Source organism: Pongo pygmaeus, chromosome 1 (genome assembly GCF_028885625.2).
Source record: "Pongo pygmaeus isolate AG05252 chromosome 1, NHGRI_mPonPyg2-v2.0_pri, whole genome shotgun sequence".
Classification (NCBI taxonomy): domain Eukaryota; kingdom Metazoa; phylum Chordata; class Mammalia; order Primates; family Hominidae; genus Pongo; species Pongo pygmaeus.
Window position 1 is genome coordinate 118,004,650 of NC_072373.2, and position 19,480 is coordinate 118,024,129.

At 39.1% G+C, this 19,480-nt stretch overlaps 1 protein-coding gene across 8 annotated transcripts in view; it reads right to left on the bottom strand.

Annotated features, from left to right (window-relative positions):
* Positions 1-8,626: 8,626 nt before the first annotated feature.
* RAP1A (RAP1A, member of RAS oncogene family) overlaps positions 8,627-19,480 on the bottom strand; it is a 93,739-nt gene continuing 82,885 nt past the window's right edge. For 7 of the 8 annotated variants that reach the window (XM_054466453.2, XM_054466472.2, XM_063652090.1 and 4 more), the window contains 4 exons: positions 18,274-18,414; positions 17,268-17,411; positions 12,472-12,587; positions 8,627-9,307 (listed from right to left, as the gene is read on the bottom strand). In XM_054466453.2, the coding sequence (XP_054322428.1) occupies positions 12,501-12,587; positions 17,268-17,411; positions 18,274-18,414 (372 nt within the window). In that variant the 3' untranslated portion in view covers positions 8,627-9,307; positions 12,472-12,500. Of the gene's footprint in view, positions 12,588-17,267; positions 17,412-18,273; positions 18,415-19,480 lie in introns of all 8 variants that reach the window. The other variant, XM_063652081.1, reaches the window with a different exon arrangement.

Here is a 19,480-nt window from a genome sequence, read left to right on the forward strand (position 1 = left end):
GGACCATGACAATCACCATATGCTTTCCCTTTTCCTTGCATCTTTGAGGAGAAAGAGCAGAATTCTATGCCTGGCTGGCTTCAGGCCACAGCTGCGCACAGTCCCTGGCTTCCACTCACAGAACCTATTCACCTATATGCCCCTCTGGGCACGTCCTTCAAGATGACTGGCCCTTTACAGGGACATACCAGAAACACTGCCAAAAACCAGCTCCTGTGACCTCTACACCCCTCCCCTCTCTGGTTCCCAACTCACCTCCACCCACCATGACCTGGCTCTGGGCTGTCTGCCTTGTCCCTTTTTGAGTCTCCTCCACTCTGAATGTGATGACCCCAGTTTCCTTCAACTGGCCAGGAAAGGGTGGCTCAGGAGCCCATCTGAGGCTGCCTGGGGGCTGCTGGTTTGCAGGGGAAGCTGTCTTCATCCAAAGGAAGAATCAAGTTTTGTTTTCCTGTGGTTCCCTTGCCCTCCCCCTGCCTCACCTTGAGCTTCCACCTGGGCCCTTCCCCACGTTCCCGCCTGGGCCCTTCCCCACGCTTCCGCTTGGGCCCTTCCCCATGCTTCTACTTGAGCCCCACCTGCCTCACGGCCTGCCTCACTGCCACCTCCTGCTCAGGGTCTGAAGGACAGAGGAATGAATGCAGGATCTGTCTGCAAGCTCTTGTCACTTCATCCTGTTTCCTGTCTTCCCTGGTGTCTAGCCCAGTCCTGCCCAATTAGATCCCACCCACTTTACCCTCCAAGGTGATGGGTTGAGTGTGCCAAGCTTGGGTTCTTTCCATGCCACTAGGTCTTTGCATATGCTGTTTCCTGAGGAATCTAGTTCCCCCACTGCCAGTACTTGTTATGTAAGTTACTTCTGTGCATGTTTATCTTCCCCTCTACATTGTTGCACCTCCTGGGTGGCAAATACTCCTTACTCATTTCTGTACCTCTAGTACTGAGCACGGGGTTCCCGGGTGACCTCCACTCCTCAAAGTGAGCCCTGGGCTGAGCCCATCTCCTGCTTCAGGGAAGACCAGCAGTCAAGGCCTCCTTATCTGCCTCCTAAAGCCCATTTTTCACTCTTGTCCTCGGCCCGTTCTCCAGAAGAGGCGGAGCTGTGGCCAGAGTCACTTTCAAGAGAGCAGGAATACTCTGTCCCCAGCACCCTCTCCAAGCTGTTGGGCAGTCCCCTTTGTCCCTGGCCTGGTACTCTGGGTTTTCCACCCTAGCTTCCCAGGCCAATTCTCTTTTAATGTAGGCCGTCTGGTGAGCCTTAGTCCCCACCCCTCCCACTCAGCTCCCTGTCCCCATTGTCATGCTCTTATTGGCTATCCAGAACTCAGGCCCTTCAGATGATCACAGCCAATTCCCACATCTACTCAATCCCAAGTGGGTCCCAATTTCCATTCCAGAGGAAGTCACCTTTACCCTATCCTCCACGTTTTTTCCCTTTCTTCCTCAATCCCTTTCCACTCGTCTTCCTGGCCGGGTTCATCTCCTTGTCCTCTTTGGCAACAACAGCTGGTCCCAGATTTACCCTACCCAAAGATTTTTTCTAACTTGCTATGCTGGTGGCCCCACTGGGGACACTGAGTCTGCTACATTCTCCTCCCATCATTGTGATTATGGAGGGAGGGGCAGGGCAGGGCAATGGGGAAGGAAGTTGAGAGTTGGGTGTTCAGCGCCTTCCCTGCCTCCGGCTCCACTACTGGCCACTCTCCAGGCATTGTCTCCCTACCAGGGATTGAGCTGCCAGTAAGGCAGCAAGAGTACAGTCATTTGTGTAGAAGAGGTAGGAAAGTGGAGGGTGGGGGATGGGCAGATAAGCATTAAAAAAGAAGCAAATGGAGTAACTGAACTGAAATCCCTGCATAGCCTCAGCTCCCTGAGCAGAGGTGCCAAAGCTAGTATCATCACACAGATCACCTCCATGTCCTGGCCAAGGGCCTCCCCTTGCACTCCCATACCATACAACTGGCTTAAGGAGCTGAGTTATCCTAGTAAGCAATGGGCCAGATTGACTTAAGCAGGTGTTAGAATCCCTGCTGTGACGTTCCAAGCATCTGCTAAGTCAATTCATATTCCAGAAAATAAAATTCATATCCCAGTTAGGCTTTATGTCAGTGATTTCAAGGGCCCAAATAATTCCAAAGCTTCTGACCTGGGCTTCAGGACCCTGCTGGGAGTATAAGGATCAAACATCTATTTCTCCATGTACGTGTATCCCCTCTCCAAGGAAGACAGGCAGGTCCCAGTGCCTAGTCTCACTATTCCAAGTCCTACTTTCCAAACTGAGGAGGCTGCATGCTTAGAGTTCCCTTGATCCTGGTGGCCACGTCGAACTCCCCAACCTGTGCAACCGGACACATTAGTGATGCTAAGGGCAAGGATGACAGCAGCTACAGAAGTGTGGCCTGTGCCCTTCGTCTCACCCACAAGAGGTCTGATGATGGGACCCTGGTGGGAACATTGGCAGCTAACAGATGGGAGTGGATTAAGGAAGAGTCCCCACTAAGCCTTCTCAATATGATATGGTAGATCACCAGGATGGGACAGAGGGGCTGCTGTCTCATGCTGTTCATGAAGTAAGAGTAGAGAGGAAAACTGGGAGGATATCAACAGTCTGCCTGCCAGGTAGGAGCCACGTCCTCTGCTAAAGAGTCTGAGAAGAGCAGAATCATGGCAAGTGAAGCAGAATACAGGGCGAGAAAAAGAGATTTTTCTCTTCTTTAACATCTTTGAGGGCCAAACAATGAATGCTGGTTCCCTTCTAAATGGAACATTTGTCTGGGAGTCATGGCCTTAGAGGTCATCTTCATTAGAGAAAGGGGGGAAATGAAGTGAGAAATGAAGAGAGGACCATCAGAATTCATGAGAGTAACCCTTACAACTGTGATTTTCATCCTACTCAGATCTGAAATTTCTCCATCCCTGTCCTCACCAAGTCTCACTGAGGTGGTTCCTATGCCCTAGATATTTAATTCAACCTACTAGACAGTTAACTTCTTATTTCAAGGCCAGCCATGACATGGCCCCAATGTATTCTTCCAGCCTATTCCTTCCACATTTCCCAACACCAAATGGAACTAGGTAACTTCTTGTTCATTTCCGTTTTCTGCACTTGCTTTTTCCTGAAATCTGCCTATAATATTCTTCCTTACTCTCACCTGTTGAAAATCCCACTTTTTTTCTTTTTTTTTTTTTTTTTGAGACAGAGTCTTACACTATTGCCCAGGCTGGAGTGCAATGGCATAATCTTAGCTCACTGCAACCTCCGCCTCCCGGGTTCAGGCGATTCTCTCCTGCCTCAGCCTCCCGAGTAGCTGGGATTACAGGTGCCCGCCACCACGCCTGGCTTATTTTTTGTATTTTTTAGTAGAGACGGGGTTTCACTATGTTGGCCAGGCTGGTCTTGAACTCCTGACCCTGTGATCCGCCCACCTCAGCCTCCCAAAGTGCTGGGATTATAGGCATGAACCACCGTGCCCGGCCAATCCCACCCTTTCTTAAAGGCCTACTTCAAACGCCCCTCTGAGGAACTTCAAATCTCCCAGAACAGAAAGCATCTGTCCCATCTCATACTACTTTCCTTCGAGACCTTCTCTATACCTATATACCATTTTCCCTCCTGCAACTATGCCCACCTACACTCCTGAGTCAGCTTCTTTACTTTTATACTAGACTCCACCCATTTAGCTTACTGTTTTCCTTCTCAATGGGTCATCCCCCTTAGCTCAGAAATATGCACTGTTTCACCCATCTTAATAGGGTAATCCAGGCTTGATGTCTCCAATGTTTTTCTTCGCATTTTTTCCTGTGTCTACTCCAGACACTGTCCCCGAACATTCCACTGACAGTCCATCAAAGTCACCAGTGCCCTCCATGTTTTTCTCTGCTAATTCCTCTCCATCTCTCAACCTCTTGATAGAATTCCTCAGGAACCTCTTTTCTATCTACACTCAACCCTACTGATCCTCTATAGCTTCATGTTTTAAAATACTGAATGTCCTCTCCAGACTGCTTCTGCTGAATTTGACTCATATCCAACTGGCTACTATAAATCTCTAGAATGTGACACACTTCTTACACATAGTAGGTTCAAAATGGAACTCCTGCCCATTCCTCATTCTCCTTCCAATCTGCTCCTGTCATAATCTTCACTTGATTATTGGCCCAAATCTTGGATTCTTCCTTGTTCCCTATTATACTCTTATGTGTCAGTAAATCCTGTTGGCTCCACTTGCAAAATACACCTAGAATATAGCCACTCCACTGCTACCACTATGGTCCAAATCACCGTCCCTCACATGATTCCGTGTTCTAAGTGGTGTCAGCCTTCATGTTTGTCCTCATATGGGCTATTCTCAGCTCAACGGAGCACTCCTGATGGCATATTATGGTTGAGGGGTCTGATCACATTATACCCTTTGCTGAAATCCTTTCCGTGGACTCAACACAGAGTAAATGCTGTGGGAAATTTCCCCCTACCCAGTCCCATTACCTCTCTTTTACTACTCTTCTCCCACTTGCTCACTCTGCTCCACCCATACTGACCTCCTTGCTAGTCTTCAACACACCAGGCACATGTCCACCTCATGGCATTGGCACAGACCCTTTCCCCAAGGAATGGAAAATCCTTCTTTCCCCCAGGCAGTTGCATGGGCTGCTCACTTTGAACACTTACTCAAATATCAACTTCAATGAGATATGAACTCACTACCACCACCTCTGCCCAGTACTCTTGCCCCTTTACATGGCTTAATTCTTCTTCAAAGCACTCATCATTACACAACAGTTATCTTTTACCATTTTCTAAAGATAAAAACTCCATGAAGAAAGGGATCTGAGTCTGTACTGTTCACTGTTGTTTCCGCAGCATGCAGATCAGCACTTGCCATACAGTAGAAGTACAATGAATACTTGTTGGTAGGCCCCTAAGGATCATGTCCTGTTCTGATTTGCATGTCCTACAACATTCAGCACAAAAATTTGAACATGGTAAGCTTTAAAAAAATTCATTGAAAACAACAGCTCAAAATAAGAGTCACACCACTGTTTAAAATGGGAAGGTTTATTAAGGTTTTTCCTCAAGAGGAACAGCCAATCTCTTGCTTCTTGAGAGAAGCAATTAGTGGGAAATGTATGTCACACCTTGGGCCCAGAACCACAGGAGGCCGCTTCTCAGCATGCCCAACGAACATACATCATCCCCAATTCCCATTTAAAGCTCATTAATGTCTACAAAACAGAATCCATGTTGCCTTCCCAGAAAAAAGAACTAGGAACCCAGTCAAAGCCTCCAGCTGTTCTCAACAAGAATATTTAAGCAAGACAGGGCAATAAATAGACTGCACATTCAACAAACCCATGATGAAACTGCAGTAAAATCCATGATCAAAGAAATGTCTGGACTACATTTTCAAGAATAACTTACAGTTTTTACATTTTGGGGAACATAAATACTAAAAGCTGGGTGGTTAGACTGCCTCAAAGCTCACATTCATTTCCCTCTCGGCAAGATGAGCTCTTTCCAGACCCTGGACAAGAATCCAAACCACTCTGCCCTTTTAAGCCTGGAGCTGATTCAAGAGGGGATATTTTAACACATATTTAGCACCTCAAGTAAGTACAAAATCCGAATTCTTAAAAAGGTTATTTTACAAATTATTTTCCTCCTCCAAATACCTGACAATTTCTTCACACTTTGGTTTCAACACACATACAATTTATAAGAGTATATTTTATGTTTTCTAGCATTCTGCTGTGATTGCTTACAAAGGAAAATACCAAGGTATTCCTTATTTCTCTTTCTGTCCCTCAGTCCCTAAGACAAAACTGAGGCACGTAAACTGACAAATACATGTGTATCTACGAGGGTAATGGGGCAAAATATTTTAAACTGGCCATGTCCAGGAAATGTAGAATGTCTTATTACTATTCTTCTATGGAGAAAAATGTTCCAAGCCCGTTTTAATAAAGTTGGTAATAAAGATCATTATTTTCTATAAGTATTAACTTTTCCAAGTACACTATAACCTCAAAGAAGAGGAATATTTCAGTGAGGAGTAAATGGTGGCCATTTATGATGGCAAATCAAGGTGCCAAACACAGATTAGTTCAGAGTTGTAGGGAGAAGAGAGTAACACACCAACATCCGTATTTCGCCAAAAGTTCTTAAGATAATTACCCATGTAGCTGCAGTTCAGAAAACTAGGGTGTTATTCATATCTTTGATGAACTGTAGTATCTTCCCTGCCCAATCAGATTGTAAACTCTTGAGAGAGTGTCTCTATGCCTTTTTGTGAACCACGCAGTGTTCATGTACTAGGACTTAAATAGTTACTTCAATGCTTATGAAAGTATTAACCGGGCCAGGCGCGGTGGCTCATGCCTGTAATCCCAGCACTTTGGGAGGCTGAGGGGGGCAGATCACGAAGTCAGGAGTTCAAGACTAGCCTGGCCAACATGATGAAACCCCGTCTCTACTAAAAATACAAAAATTAGCTGGGCGTGGTGGCGGGTGCCTGTAATCCCAGCTACTTGGAAGACTGAGGCAGAATTGTTTGAACCCGGGAGGCAGAGGTTGCAGTGAGCGGAGACTGAGCCATTGCACTCTAGCCTGGGCGACAGGGCAAGACTCCATCTCAAAAAAAAAAAAAAAAAAAAAAAAAGTATTAACCGATGTTGAAGCTCCCCCTGGTGGAGGGTAAGATTACAGCTGGATTGTGTATTTACTGTTAATTTCTAAAAGTAGACTGTTCAGGGATACCACCAAGCCGTTAGAGCAAACTATGAACTATGGTATCAAGCCTCCTTAAATTCTGTGTCAGTCAAATAACCAAACTCATTATACTTTAAATAGCCACACATACTAATATGAAATCAGTTTCTAGATATTTATGATTTGACATTCACACAATATCCTAGAAACTCTTTTGATTTTTCAGCTATAAAAATACATTTATTTTCAGGTACCCTTCCCTTTGGAACCAAGACTAAGGAGTTCACATTAGGACAATATAAAAACACACCTATCTCACTTTCTAACAGGATACTTTTCATCCTGCTCAGCAACCACAGATTTCCTTGCACATCTGACTTCGGCTGGTCCTGCTCTGCATCACTGCGTGCTAGAAAGTCGTTTTTCTTGACAGTTCCACCTTTAACCCAAGTGGACTGTATAAGATGTGACAAAGGAAGCTAAAAACTATCATCTTTCTCCACCACATTCTAAAATAGAAGAGACTGAGTTTATGCTACTAGTCAAGCAGACTGAGACTTGGAGTCTTATTAAATGACTTCTATTTAATCTGTTAAATAACTACACAATAGATGTGACAAGGTAGTATTTAGAAAGTTTTACTGGTTGATGAGATGTCTGTCTATGATCTTAAGTTTAAAGGTATGTTTGAGGGGTGTTTTAAAGCAGAATGACTTTAGAGGACCTTAAAATAAAAGATGCCACCCTGACCTGACAACTGGCCCTAATATTTCATTAAAAAGTTCACTATAGTTTTGGCCCCTCAATCCCAGACATATGCATAACTGGATGAGTAGAAGGGAAGTGTTAGGTAACTAAGTTTATTCGAAACTAAAACAAAAACAAAAACACAAACAAAAAAAAATTTCCCATTTTTTTAAAAACAATACTTTAACATTTTCTCAGGTTGGTCAAAGCTTAACATTTGAAACCTGATTTTAAAATTTCAGTTTAGCAAGTGACAGGCTGACCACATGCCTGGAAAATCTCAGCAAGGCATGAACACTTCTTCATACCTAGTTGCAAAGAGACAGTATCTAGAGATCCCTGAGCAATGACTTAGACTTTCTAGGACTGGTCTCCTTAATATTTGAGGACAAGGCACAGGGTTTTCTAAGCTTGTTTCTTTCCTTTTCCAGAACTTAATTGGCTAACAAGCTTTTTGTTCTACCTCTCTTTATAGAGACTACATAAGTAGTATCACCCTGGGACCATGTCTTACTTAAGCCCTATCTTTTGTAAAGAGGAAAATAACTGGGAAGGAAAAGAAAAAGCACCACTATATAAGAAGCTACAATTTTAACTTAGCAATCTCTTCCATATTACTACTACCATACTATTTCATAAGTAGTTTAAGCAAAAGTAACACATTCCTTTTATGTGTTTTAACTTTCTCTCACTTCTCTCAAATTCTTCAATCTATTATAAAGCAAGTTTGAAATTTTTCACATAACACTTCATTAGTGGACTCACACCCAACAAATTAACAATGCAAAAGGATTCCCTTGATGAAATTACAAGCTGTGGAAGATCTGAAATAGTAAAAGTTAAACCCTGAAACAGTATTAAACTTATCTTTTTACATATAAAAATAATATACAGTGGGATATTCAATAAGATACAATCTTTAAGATCAAGAGAGAATATACAAAACTATTCTATGTTGTCTGATGTATTTTACTGTATAGTAGGAATAAATATATTTAGAACAGAAAGTACGAGGTCTGTTCCTAGAGAAATCACCAGTTACTTAGTATAGTTTAAAGCCAATGTTCTGCAGATACTAGGCAGAAAGGAGCTACTGTCGCATTTAAAACAATGTGGTCATTATAAAATAAAGGCCTTAAATCTATAAACAATAACAAAAACACACAAACCAAATGAAAATGTACTAAAATTTAATCATCCATAAAAGCTGTAATTTAATCTGACAGTAAAACACAAGAAGCAATATTAGAGTTGGTTTAGTATATTATATATTTTAGCTTTGAAAGCCATAGAAATCAGTTATCCCAGTTTTTTTCTATAAAAGACCCATTTCCAAAGCATTATGCACAATTTAATTAGAATATAATGACAGATGATATTCCATAATTTTTTAAATATAAAATGAAGTCAATGACTCAAAAAAGTTATCTGCTGCAATGAGTTTGAGGGGACATTTCATAATCAATATCATTACAGATATAAAGTATAATGGTTCAACTTTTTAGTGCTTGATAGGGAGGAATCATGATAAAAAGGTCAATATGAAATCATTTGATTATAGTAGCAATATCTAACATTTGAAATGCATCCATGCTCTTTTGTATAATCATATTAGAGTCAAGTATATTTTCACATCTGTTATAACTGCTATTGCAAAGGAGAAATACTATTGTCTTATTTTCCAAGAGATATACACAGAGCAATTTTTTTCTCCAGGGAACTTGTGCAAACGAATATAAGATCTAAATTCTTCACATAATATATAAAACAGGAGAAGCCTCTTCAGATTTTTTATTTTTGAAGTCTGGAATGCTGGCACTTTCCAATTAGGCAACAGTTCTTCATTCCTGTAATCTAAGACATTGGATACAGATATACATATATGTATGGTTAATCTCTTGATGTCAGAAAATGGTACTAAACAAGCAGGTATTCAATAAAATAAAAAAATAATGATTTTAGCTGATCATAACTTGAGAACTAAATTATGCTACACAGCTACAGTAACAGTGCTATTTTAAATTCCCTTTAAAAATGTTTTAAAAAATCAAAAATAGAAGTTTACAAGAGGAGTCTATAATTGATCAACTTGAATTATCCTCAGTTATACTTAGTTATAACTCAATTATATTTAGTGTTTCCCATTACATCTGACAATCCTGTCTGTACAAAGGAAGACAATGATATTTTTATTCTATCTCATTACCATCTTATTTTTACTTTCCTTTTTTACTAAAGGACACACCTGCCTCCATAAACTTTCCATAAGACATTCTTTATTCAAGCATTTTATGATTATATATTAGAATTACCATTTCTAATACAGGTTAAGGCAAGGGATGATACAGAAAGAGCTAATCCCCATAGTCAAGAGCAGAAGAATCAAAGTTAGTCTTATTGTCAACAGACAAGAATTAGGTAAAAGAATCCAGACGATGAATTTCTCTCAGATGTCTTTAAAACTGGGACATATAAAAAGGAGATTAACATGATTCAATACAATTTTGCCTAAAGGCTATGGACTAGATAAGCTGCCCTCAGAGTTCATGTACTCTTACTAAAAACGTTTATACTTTCTATTTAAATCTATCCTGTATCTCAGTACTTTTAAAAGTACAGGAACGACATGGCACTTCAAGTCTATAATCACAGTAAAATGTACGCAAAGTAGTCTGATTGCTAAGTCACCTATTATTTGGTATTATCAAACATCCACAGAGATCTTGGATGACTTATTAAGTAAACTTTATCACACATCAGAGTCTAAGAATTTATGCAAGCAGGACTAAAGTCTTATTCCAGATCTAGGTCAAGATTTATCTTCTCTAAGGTAAAACTCCCAAGGGACTGTCACATTGTTGGGTGTGTATAAATGAATTTTAAAAATCGTAACAGGCCAGGAGATGGCACCTTTTCCTTTAACATAAGCTAAAAGGATATTTTGTGAGAACTGGAAATTAAACTAGGGCCAGCCATGGTAATGAGCTGTCAATGAGCCAGTCAACTATAACAGAGTTAAATAGTATAGTATTTAAGAACTGGAACTGGAGTCTTCATTTTCTCTATCTTTGCACCTTTACCTAAACAAACACATACACCAGTAATCTTAATAATCACTTTCAGGGAACTGATGATTTAGTTATTGAATCAAGGCCAGGCACGGTGGCTCACGCCTGTAATCCCAGCACTTTGGGAGGTCAAGGCAGGTGGATCGGATCACCTGAGGTCAGGAGTTTGAGACCAGCCAGGCCAATGTAGTGAAACCTCGTCTCTACTAAAAATACAAAAATTAGCCGGGAATGGTGGTGCACACCTGAAGTCCCAGCTACTCGGGAGGTTAAGGCAGAAGCATCGCTTGAACCCAGGGAGGCGGAGGTTGCAGTGAGCAGAGTGCGCCACTGCACTCCAGCCTGGGTGACAGGGCGAGACTCCGTCTCAAAAAAAGAAAAAAAGTTATTGAATTAAGATTTCATTAAAAGCCTAAAGCAAACATTAGCCAGATGCTCTTTCCTAAATCTGACTATCAGAGATAATCCCTAGGCCCTTTTCTCCTTTCTGCCCATTTTTCCTCTATGTACCTTCATTTAAAAAAGGAACTACAATTACTCAGGTGTTTCCCTTAATAGAGAGATTCATATCTCTAAGGAAGCACATAGTAGTTAATTGGGAGCTCTTAAGGGATAATCTACTAAATGGACCAAGAGACTTACAAGAGTTAGTGTAACCAACTTTCCAGTGGGACCAGTTTACTCCAACTGGAGACCAAGTTTAGTAATAATCATGTAATAAGCATCAAATTATGTAATAAATCCACTCCATGAAAATAATCTTTTATGGTATTATTTATAGAATTGATAAAGTAGAAACCTTCAGGGGATTTAAATACAATACAAATTAAAGAAAAAAGTCCCCATAGATCCTGGTTTCTCACTTGATAGTCAGCTTAAATGCTATCATAAATTTCTTTCCAATGGGGTCACTTAGTGGAAACTAAAATGGTAATATCAACTAATACTTAGAAGCCCAAATAGAAAACCTTTATTTGAAAGAAGCTGACTCATACCAGAGAGGGAAATGACTACCAAAATTACACTGATACACCACCACACGTCTCCTGGAATGGGTCAAGTTAAGAAGACTGACAATATCAATTTTGGGGAGGATGCAGAACTCAAAAACCGTTGCAGGGTGCGTAAACTGGTACAGCCTCTTTGAAAAACTTTTTAGCAGTATCTACTAAAGCTGTGCATATGTATAGTATACGATCTGGCCATTCCATTCTTAGATATATAACCAACAGAAATGCATGTACATGTGCACAAAGACATATAGGAATGTGTACAGAATTATTCATACTAATTCCCCCAAAGAAAGAACTTAAATGAATACCAACAGCAGAATACATAAACATACTGCCAGTACTGTCATGCAATAAAAATGAACTATTGACACATTTAACATAAACAATTCTCAAAAACATATTTTGGAGTGCAAGAAGCCAGACACAGAAAAATACACTACGTTTTTGTTTATGTAAAGTTCAAAGAGAGGCAAAACTAATCCATGGAGTTAGAAATCAGGGCAGAGTTTTCATTTAATTTGGGGAAGGGTGACTCTTGTTATATACGGTATGTCACTTCGGGATAATTCACCAAATGTGCACTTAAACTTTTTCAGAGCAACTACTGTTTCACTTCAATTAAGAATGAATTTGGGAGTCATCTAGGAAGGCGTTCTATTCATTCAACCACTATTTTTTAAAACCCAACTCTGTATCAGGCACCGGGGACACAGTGGCAAGAAAAAACAGACATGGTCCTTGCTGTCAGAGAGCTTAGAATCTCAAGGGGAGAGGGCAAGTTATCCAACAGATGACTGTACCTACAAGTTATATATCACATTTACAAGTTACAGAAGCTTAGAAATACCATAACAGATGAAATGGGAAGTAGCTAAAGTCTGGAAAAAGCCAAAACAGGAGGATGAGAAAGGCACTTGTTCTGCTTTTAGCATCTTACCTGGCTCAGAGCTGCTGCTGACTTTGGGCCTAGAGCAGCAGACATGATTTCTTTTTAGGCTTCTTCTTTTCCACTGGTGTTTTCCTATTTATCTGTCTGACCAGGTCATAAAATATCTAAGTAAAAACAAGAAAAAAAGTACTTACTCAACCAATTTTTGAGACTTTGTTCCACAAAACAATTCTGGTAAGTACTATTCTGGTCTTAGATCTGCATTCTGCTTCTTTCTTTTAAAGTCAGGTTTGTTAGAAGGCTCTGCTGACTTTCAATCAGGGTATAAAGCAGGACTTACCTATTTATAATGAAGGAAATGCCCTTGCTCCTAGATATTTGACATCAAATCAAGAAAAAGAACTGGTAGTGAAAAATAGTGAAAACTCCAAACCTACGGAAAAGTTGCAAAAATAGTACCAACAACTTCGGTTCTATTCTTCCCAGATTCACCAATTAGTAACATTTTGCCACTTTTACTACACACACATACACACACACGTGCACACACACACACTTTCTGAATCATCTGAGAGTAGACCTTAACTATTAAGTCCTTTAACAGTTAAGTTGTTCCTAAGAACAAGGATATTCTCTTACATAAACACATTATAGTTATTGCACTTGAGACATTTAAGGATTGACACATTATTTTGTATAACTACAGAGCAAATTCCAATTTTGTCAATTGCCCCAATAATGTACTTTATAGTAACTTTCCCCTCCAAGGACAGGATCCATTCAGGATCACACATTGCATTTTATTTCCTCTCACTTTAGTTTTTAAAAATCTGGAACAGTTCTTTGGCCTTTGCCTTTCAGGACACTGTCATTTCTGAAAAATAAAGGCTAGTAACTTCCCTCAATTTGGGTTTATCTGAGGTTTTCTCGTGATTAGATTCAGGTTATATACATTTTTGTCTAAAATAGGACAAAAGAGATACTGTCTCCCTTTCAAGGTATCACATGCAGAAGCACATGATTTTTGTTTGCCTTTTTTTGATGTTAATTTTGTTAAAGTAAAAAATAGAAAAAGTCTGCTAATCCTTGATTTGAGGTAACAAATATTTGTGGTTTTTAGTTTGTTTTGTTTTGAGACAGAGTCTCGCTCTGTCACCCAGGCTGGAGTGCAGTGGTGCAATCTCGGCTCACTGCAACTTCCACTTCCCAGGCTCAAGCGATCCTTCCATCCCAGCCTCCTGAACAGCTGGGAACTACAGCGTGCACCACGACACCCAGCTAATTTTTGTATTTTTCGTGGAGACAAGGGTTTTGCAATGTTGCCCAGGCTGGTCTCAAACATCTGAGGTCAAGTGATCTGGCTGCCTCGGCCTCCCAAAGTGCTAAGATTTTAGGTGTGAACCACTGCACCCAGCCCAAATAATGTTTGTTAATAAATCTTGTGGATTCATTTTTGGATGAAAAGTGCAAAGTACCAAAGACAAAAATACAATGCTACTTATCTCATAAAAGCAGCCTATTTTAATTCTGATGCCAAAGTATTAAAACATGAAATAGATAAGCTTTGCTATGAAATACAACACTTACTAATGATTTGGAATAAAAATAAATACCACAGAAGTCCCTTATTGATACTAATCTGGAATAAATAGTTCTTTGCAGAAGTATATTAAAAAATGGACTGGCTTTAAGGAGCATTACAGGGACAACTGGTAAAATCTGAATATATACCAAACGCAGACTGTGTCATCAATTTTTAGGATTCTAATCATTGTGCTGTGGTTGTGTAACACAATGTCTTTGATCTGAGGATACATACACTAAAATATTTAGGGGTAAAGAAGTGTAATTTCTGTAAACAAGTGGCAAAATTTTAATAATGGGTGAATCTGATGAAGGGTAAACAAATTCTTTTTTATTGTTCTTACATCTTTTGAGTACATTTTAAGAGTAAAATATTTTTAAATTATCGGTCTACATGTATTTTAAGATAGATGGTAAATAACTGTATTTCTTTAAAATGATAATTACCTATTTACTTTTTTAAATGGTCCAGACTGCAAGACTAAATTAACTGTTAAAAAGAAAAAAAAACCTGAATGATTTATCCAAAAGCTATAAAAGTGACTCATTTAAATTCTTGTCTTTCTGCTCCATTCTTCCCACTCCCATCCTCTTCAAATCATTTAACTCTGTCATCTTATTTCTAAAAAAAGTCTGAAAACAGAATTTATAAACAAAATTGTAGTTTGTGTTTTACAACTCCGAAGTCCAAGTTGTTTCAAAACTCTGAAAACTTCAAGAACTCAATGTGCTTAAGTCACAAATGAGCTTTCATTAGTTCCCTATACTCAATGTATAAGCTATAAGATAAAAAAATAATAAAAGTAAACTAAAACAGTTAAGTTAATAAAAATTACAAGTAGTTTCTATTTCAGTTTCTTCATACTAGCCAGTTTCTGGTTTCTGGTACTACATAGAAAGGTAACTAATGTTTGTAGTATTATTCTAAATTATTTCTTTGGAAAACATTGCCTACCTCACAGCAGCAGATGGTTCAGTGATGAGGGCAAGTTCGAACTATAATATTTGGTTAGAAATGCTGAAAGGCCCCAGCCTAGGTTCTTCCTCATCTCTCTGAACTACAGAAAAATCTAAAGGGAACACAGAATAGAGTTTCTCAATCCCTCTCCCATTCCTAAATTGGGATGTCTTGATTCCAATTACTATTCCAGCCTCAGCAAAGAACAATTAATTCTTGATTAAGACTACTGTGATTCTGGCATAGCCATATACTACTTTAAGAACATTGCAAAGTGGTGTGAATAAGAGTTTTTAAAAAATTATATGTATATATATATGAGAATAAATTAGGGGGCTCTTTAGCCAAGCAGTATGTCCTTGTGTTTGTTTTCAAATTTAACGCCAAGAGGTGAATTTTTGAAAGTATCTCTCTCTATACTTCAGGCATTCAAAAATCACAAAAAAATTTACAAGGCAAAAGTTGTGTGAGGAACTATTAACTACCAAAGAAATCCTGTAGCTGGATTATTGGGTTATAAGGAGAAAAATATTAAAAGAAACTCAAATTACCTGCTCCATTCTCCCCACTCTCAAGAACTGAGCATAAAGTTTGTATATTTTCCAAAAAGTAAAGATTCTTGAGATGGCTAATGCATTTCATTTTATGGTTTTTCTATGTTTGTTTTTATAAACCCTCGTTTATAAACTCTCTGCTTTAACAAGACTGCTATGAAAAACTATCTCTGCTGCATTGGAAACTAATCCAGAGGAAGTTGACTAGCATGTAGGTTCTCACAAACATGTAGTGTACTGTCCTCTGGCTCCCAAAGGGAGAAGTCCTATGCACTGGACCCAGGCCCAACCCAGCCCCACTGGAGCCTGGAGTCTGATGAATTTGGTTGGTGGGTCCCATGGAGGTAAGGACAAGGACAGCAAGGAACCACGTCCCGTAAGGCCAATTATCTTGTAGATAGTGACCTCATGTCACTGTTCTGCCAGCCAAACATATTCACAATTTCTAACACATTCTTTATCAAAATCACTTTTTTTCTTTAATTATTGCTGAAAGACTTGTTTCCCCAGTAGGATGCAAACTTCTTCAGGGCAGGAATAATGTCTGTCTGAGTGACTGTTACCTGAGGGCCTGACACAATGCCAGACACACAACAGTCAATAAATATTTGCTGAATAAATACAATTTATAAATTTCTTGTTTTTATGTACTTGTTAAAAATGGTTTCACATAAAAAAACAAGCTTTGGCATTCTTGATTATCTGTAAAATACAGAAGTTGAAGCAAGCTTAATTTTTTTTTTAACCTGCCAGGTGTTTAAAGTAACCTGGTCATTTTTAAAAGTCAGATAATAGTCTATAAGCATAATATTAGTCAAGAAAAAGTGGCCAGCAGAACCACAGGCCAGAGAGAATAGCAAAAAACAGAGGACTCATAACTTAACCCACTCTCACTCTCACCTATGTAGTTAAGTGATCTGAATTCTGATTGATTACCTGTAATGCTACAAATGGCAAACGCAACGGCAGGAAAGAAGCCCACTCTGTTTTGTTTTTATTTTTTTAAAAGGCTCATGGTAAGGTTAACAAAAACAAGGGAACTTTTTAAGGTTGACTAGTGGGGACAGTTGGAAATTACTCTAAATTTTTAGGGGCCCAGTAAACTAGTTAACTGTTGGCCCTTTACACCCAGGCATGCAGCTTATTTGCTAATAAGTATTCTTGTCCACAGCTGTTTTCAAGATAGTGGCGTGCTTAACCCAGTGACCCCACCCCCATGCCCCGCACAAAAGCCTTGTGCATCAGCTGTATCAGGCCTAAAGGACTGAGTGAATTCCAGGTACATGTCCATACTCACACAGATTATCCACTTATGAGTCATGCACCAAAGGTGAGGTAAGACTCAGAACACAATTCTGTGATATCCATGAAAACATTATTTTCCAACTTGACTTTACAACCTATTTATACACATTTGGATAAATAATTATTACAACATAAGGGTGATGTAACAATTTTTACACACCACTTTATCGCATATCACTTAGAGGCTTAGCAGGATTTTATATACATTCTTTAATTTTAGCTTCCTCTTTTACAATAAGGTAAATTTATGTATCCTCATACAGCCATCAAAGTGACCTTATGTAAGCTAAAAAATATAGTTTCTAGGAATTACTTAGTGTTTCCTATAAAATTATAGAATCAAGATTGCTTAAAAGATAAAAATTTTTTCTTAAAAGTCTGGCTGTTAACTTAAAGCAAACTAAAAAGGCACTTGTTTGTGCTGCCCAGCAGTTGTAGGTTACCTCGTTAACATTGATCTTTGACTTTGCAGAAGATTCTAAAAAGGCACAGTTACACCACTGTCTTGCTAAATTCTGGCCCTGCTCTTTGCCAACTACTCGCTCATCTTCCAGGTCACATTTATTGCCAACCAAAATCATTGGAACCTGTGGGAAGAAAAAAACGTAAAATGAACAATAACATACTCATTACTTAGCCTTTTAAAAAAATAAATAAGCAATTATCTGCCACCAACTGAAATGCATTAGTTGGGACCGCAAGCTTCATCAAATACTAACGAAAAGTATATGTTGAGGGGAAGAGGCAAAGGAAGAAGGAAGAGACAAAAAAAAAAAAAGTGGAAGAGATCCTACTACAGAGATATGCTAAATTATTTTAAGAATATAATCCTGGCCAGGCACAATGGTTCATGCCTGTAATCCCAGGGAGGCTGAGGTAGGAGGACTGCTTGAGCTCAGGAGCCTGAGACAAGCCTGGGTAACATAGTGAGACCTGGTCTCTACTAAAAAATTCAGAAACAATCAGCCAGGCAGGGTGGCACACACCTGTAGTCCCAACTACTCAGGGGGTTGAGGTGAGAAGATCACTTGAGCCCGGGAGGTAGACTGTGATGTGTGAATTATACCACTGGAATTTTAGAAATAAAAACACACCACTATGGATCTTAATAATGTTCTTTGAACACTGTTTCTGATACAACCACCACCTTTCAAAGCTCAACTCGGGTCCCACTTCTATGAAGTATTCTTTGGCTCCTCTTTTTCCTCTACTGCACTTTTTAACCTGTAGTACAATGAGTACTTTATCACATATGTCCTCATTTTCTAAACATCTCACCACATAATTTCGAGGTTAATTTTGAAAGTTAAATTTTTTTTTTGGTCACAGGGGCTCTTTCAGGCATGTGGTAGATAGCTTCCAAATCTTCTACTGATAGAGAAAACAGGCACCTTTTTATTTGGCCACAGAGAGATGGCACAACATCTTACAGAGAAAAAAAATACTTACATCTTCCGTGTCCTTAACCCGTAAAATCTGTTCCCTCAGGTCCTGTAAGTCGTTAAACGTGGACTGAGCTGTAATAGAATATACTAGTGCAAAACCTTGGCCGTTCTTCATATACAAATCCCTCATTGCTGTAAATTGCTCCTATGATTAAAAAAATATGCAATTATAAATATATAAATTTCTTGAATGTATACTGCAACAATTTAAAACAGCATAATTACAAGTGAGCGACATTTTTTATTACTTGCTATCCTGACAGAAAACAAGACATAACACAAGTTTCTAGCAACTCTGAGGTGACTAGAAACAATGACAGTAAACTATAGAATTAAAAAGGAATTCTTAACCACTTTAATTTGCTTTTGTGTGATTTAGAGCTGTATATAATTTTTTAGAAACAGATCTTTTGATCCTAAATAATTTTATTTGCAAATTTATGACACAACTACTGCCCAAGTGCTAACAATCTGAGGTATAAGCCCAATACTAAACTATGACTTAATCATCCAGAATCAATATCTCTACTGGCAGATTTTATCATCTTTCTTTTTCTATTCCCATGGCATAGCAATATTTTTATCATCTTGACAGTCAATAAACTCTTTATAAGAGCTTGTTAATGGTCAGGGGCAATGACTCACACCTGTAATACCAACACTTTGGAAGGTCAAGGCAGGTGGATCACCCCAGGTCAGAAGTTCGAGACTAGCCTGGCCAACACGGTGAAACCCTGCCTCTACTAAAAATACAAAATTAGCTGGGCATAGTGGTGCACACCTGTAGTCCCAGCTACTTGGTAGGCTGAGGAAGGAAAATCACTTGAACCCGGGAGGTGGAGGTTGCAGTGAGCCAAGATCGTACCACTGCACTCAAGCCTGGGCAACAAGAGTGAAACTCTGTCTGGGGAAAAAAAAAAAGAGCTTGTTCATGTATTTTCATTTTCCCCCTCATTCCAAACCTTTAGAAAAGATGTGAGAATAGTGCAATGACTATCTATCCCCTTTAGTTAAATTTACTAATTGTTAATATTTAGTTACTGAGCTTTAGTCATGCCAAATTAAAATTATTTAATTTTAAACTTCCTTTTATTTGGTGACAATCATTACTTTATGTTGTAACTACAGAGGTTAATACAAGACAAAATCTTCTTTTAAAAAAGTTTTGGTATTTTATATATATTATTTTAAAAGCACATATGGCAGAATAT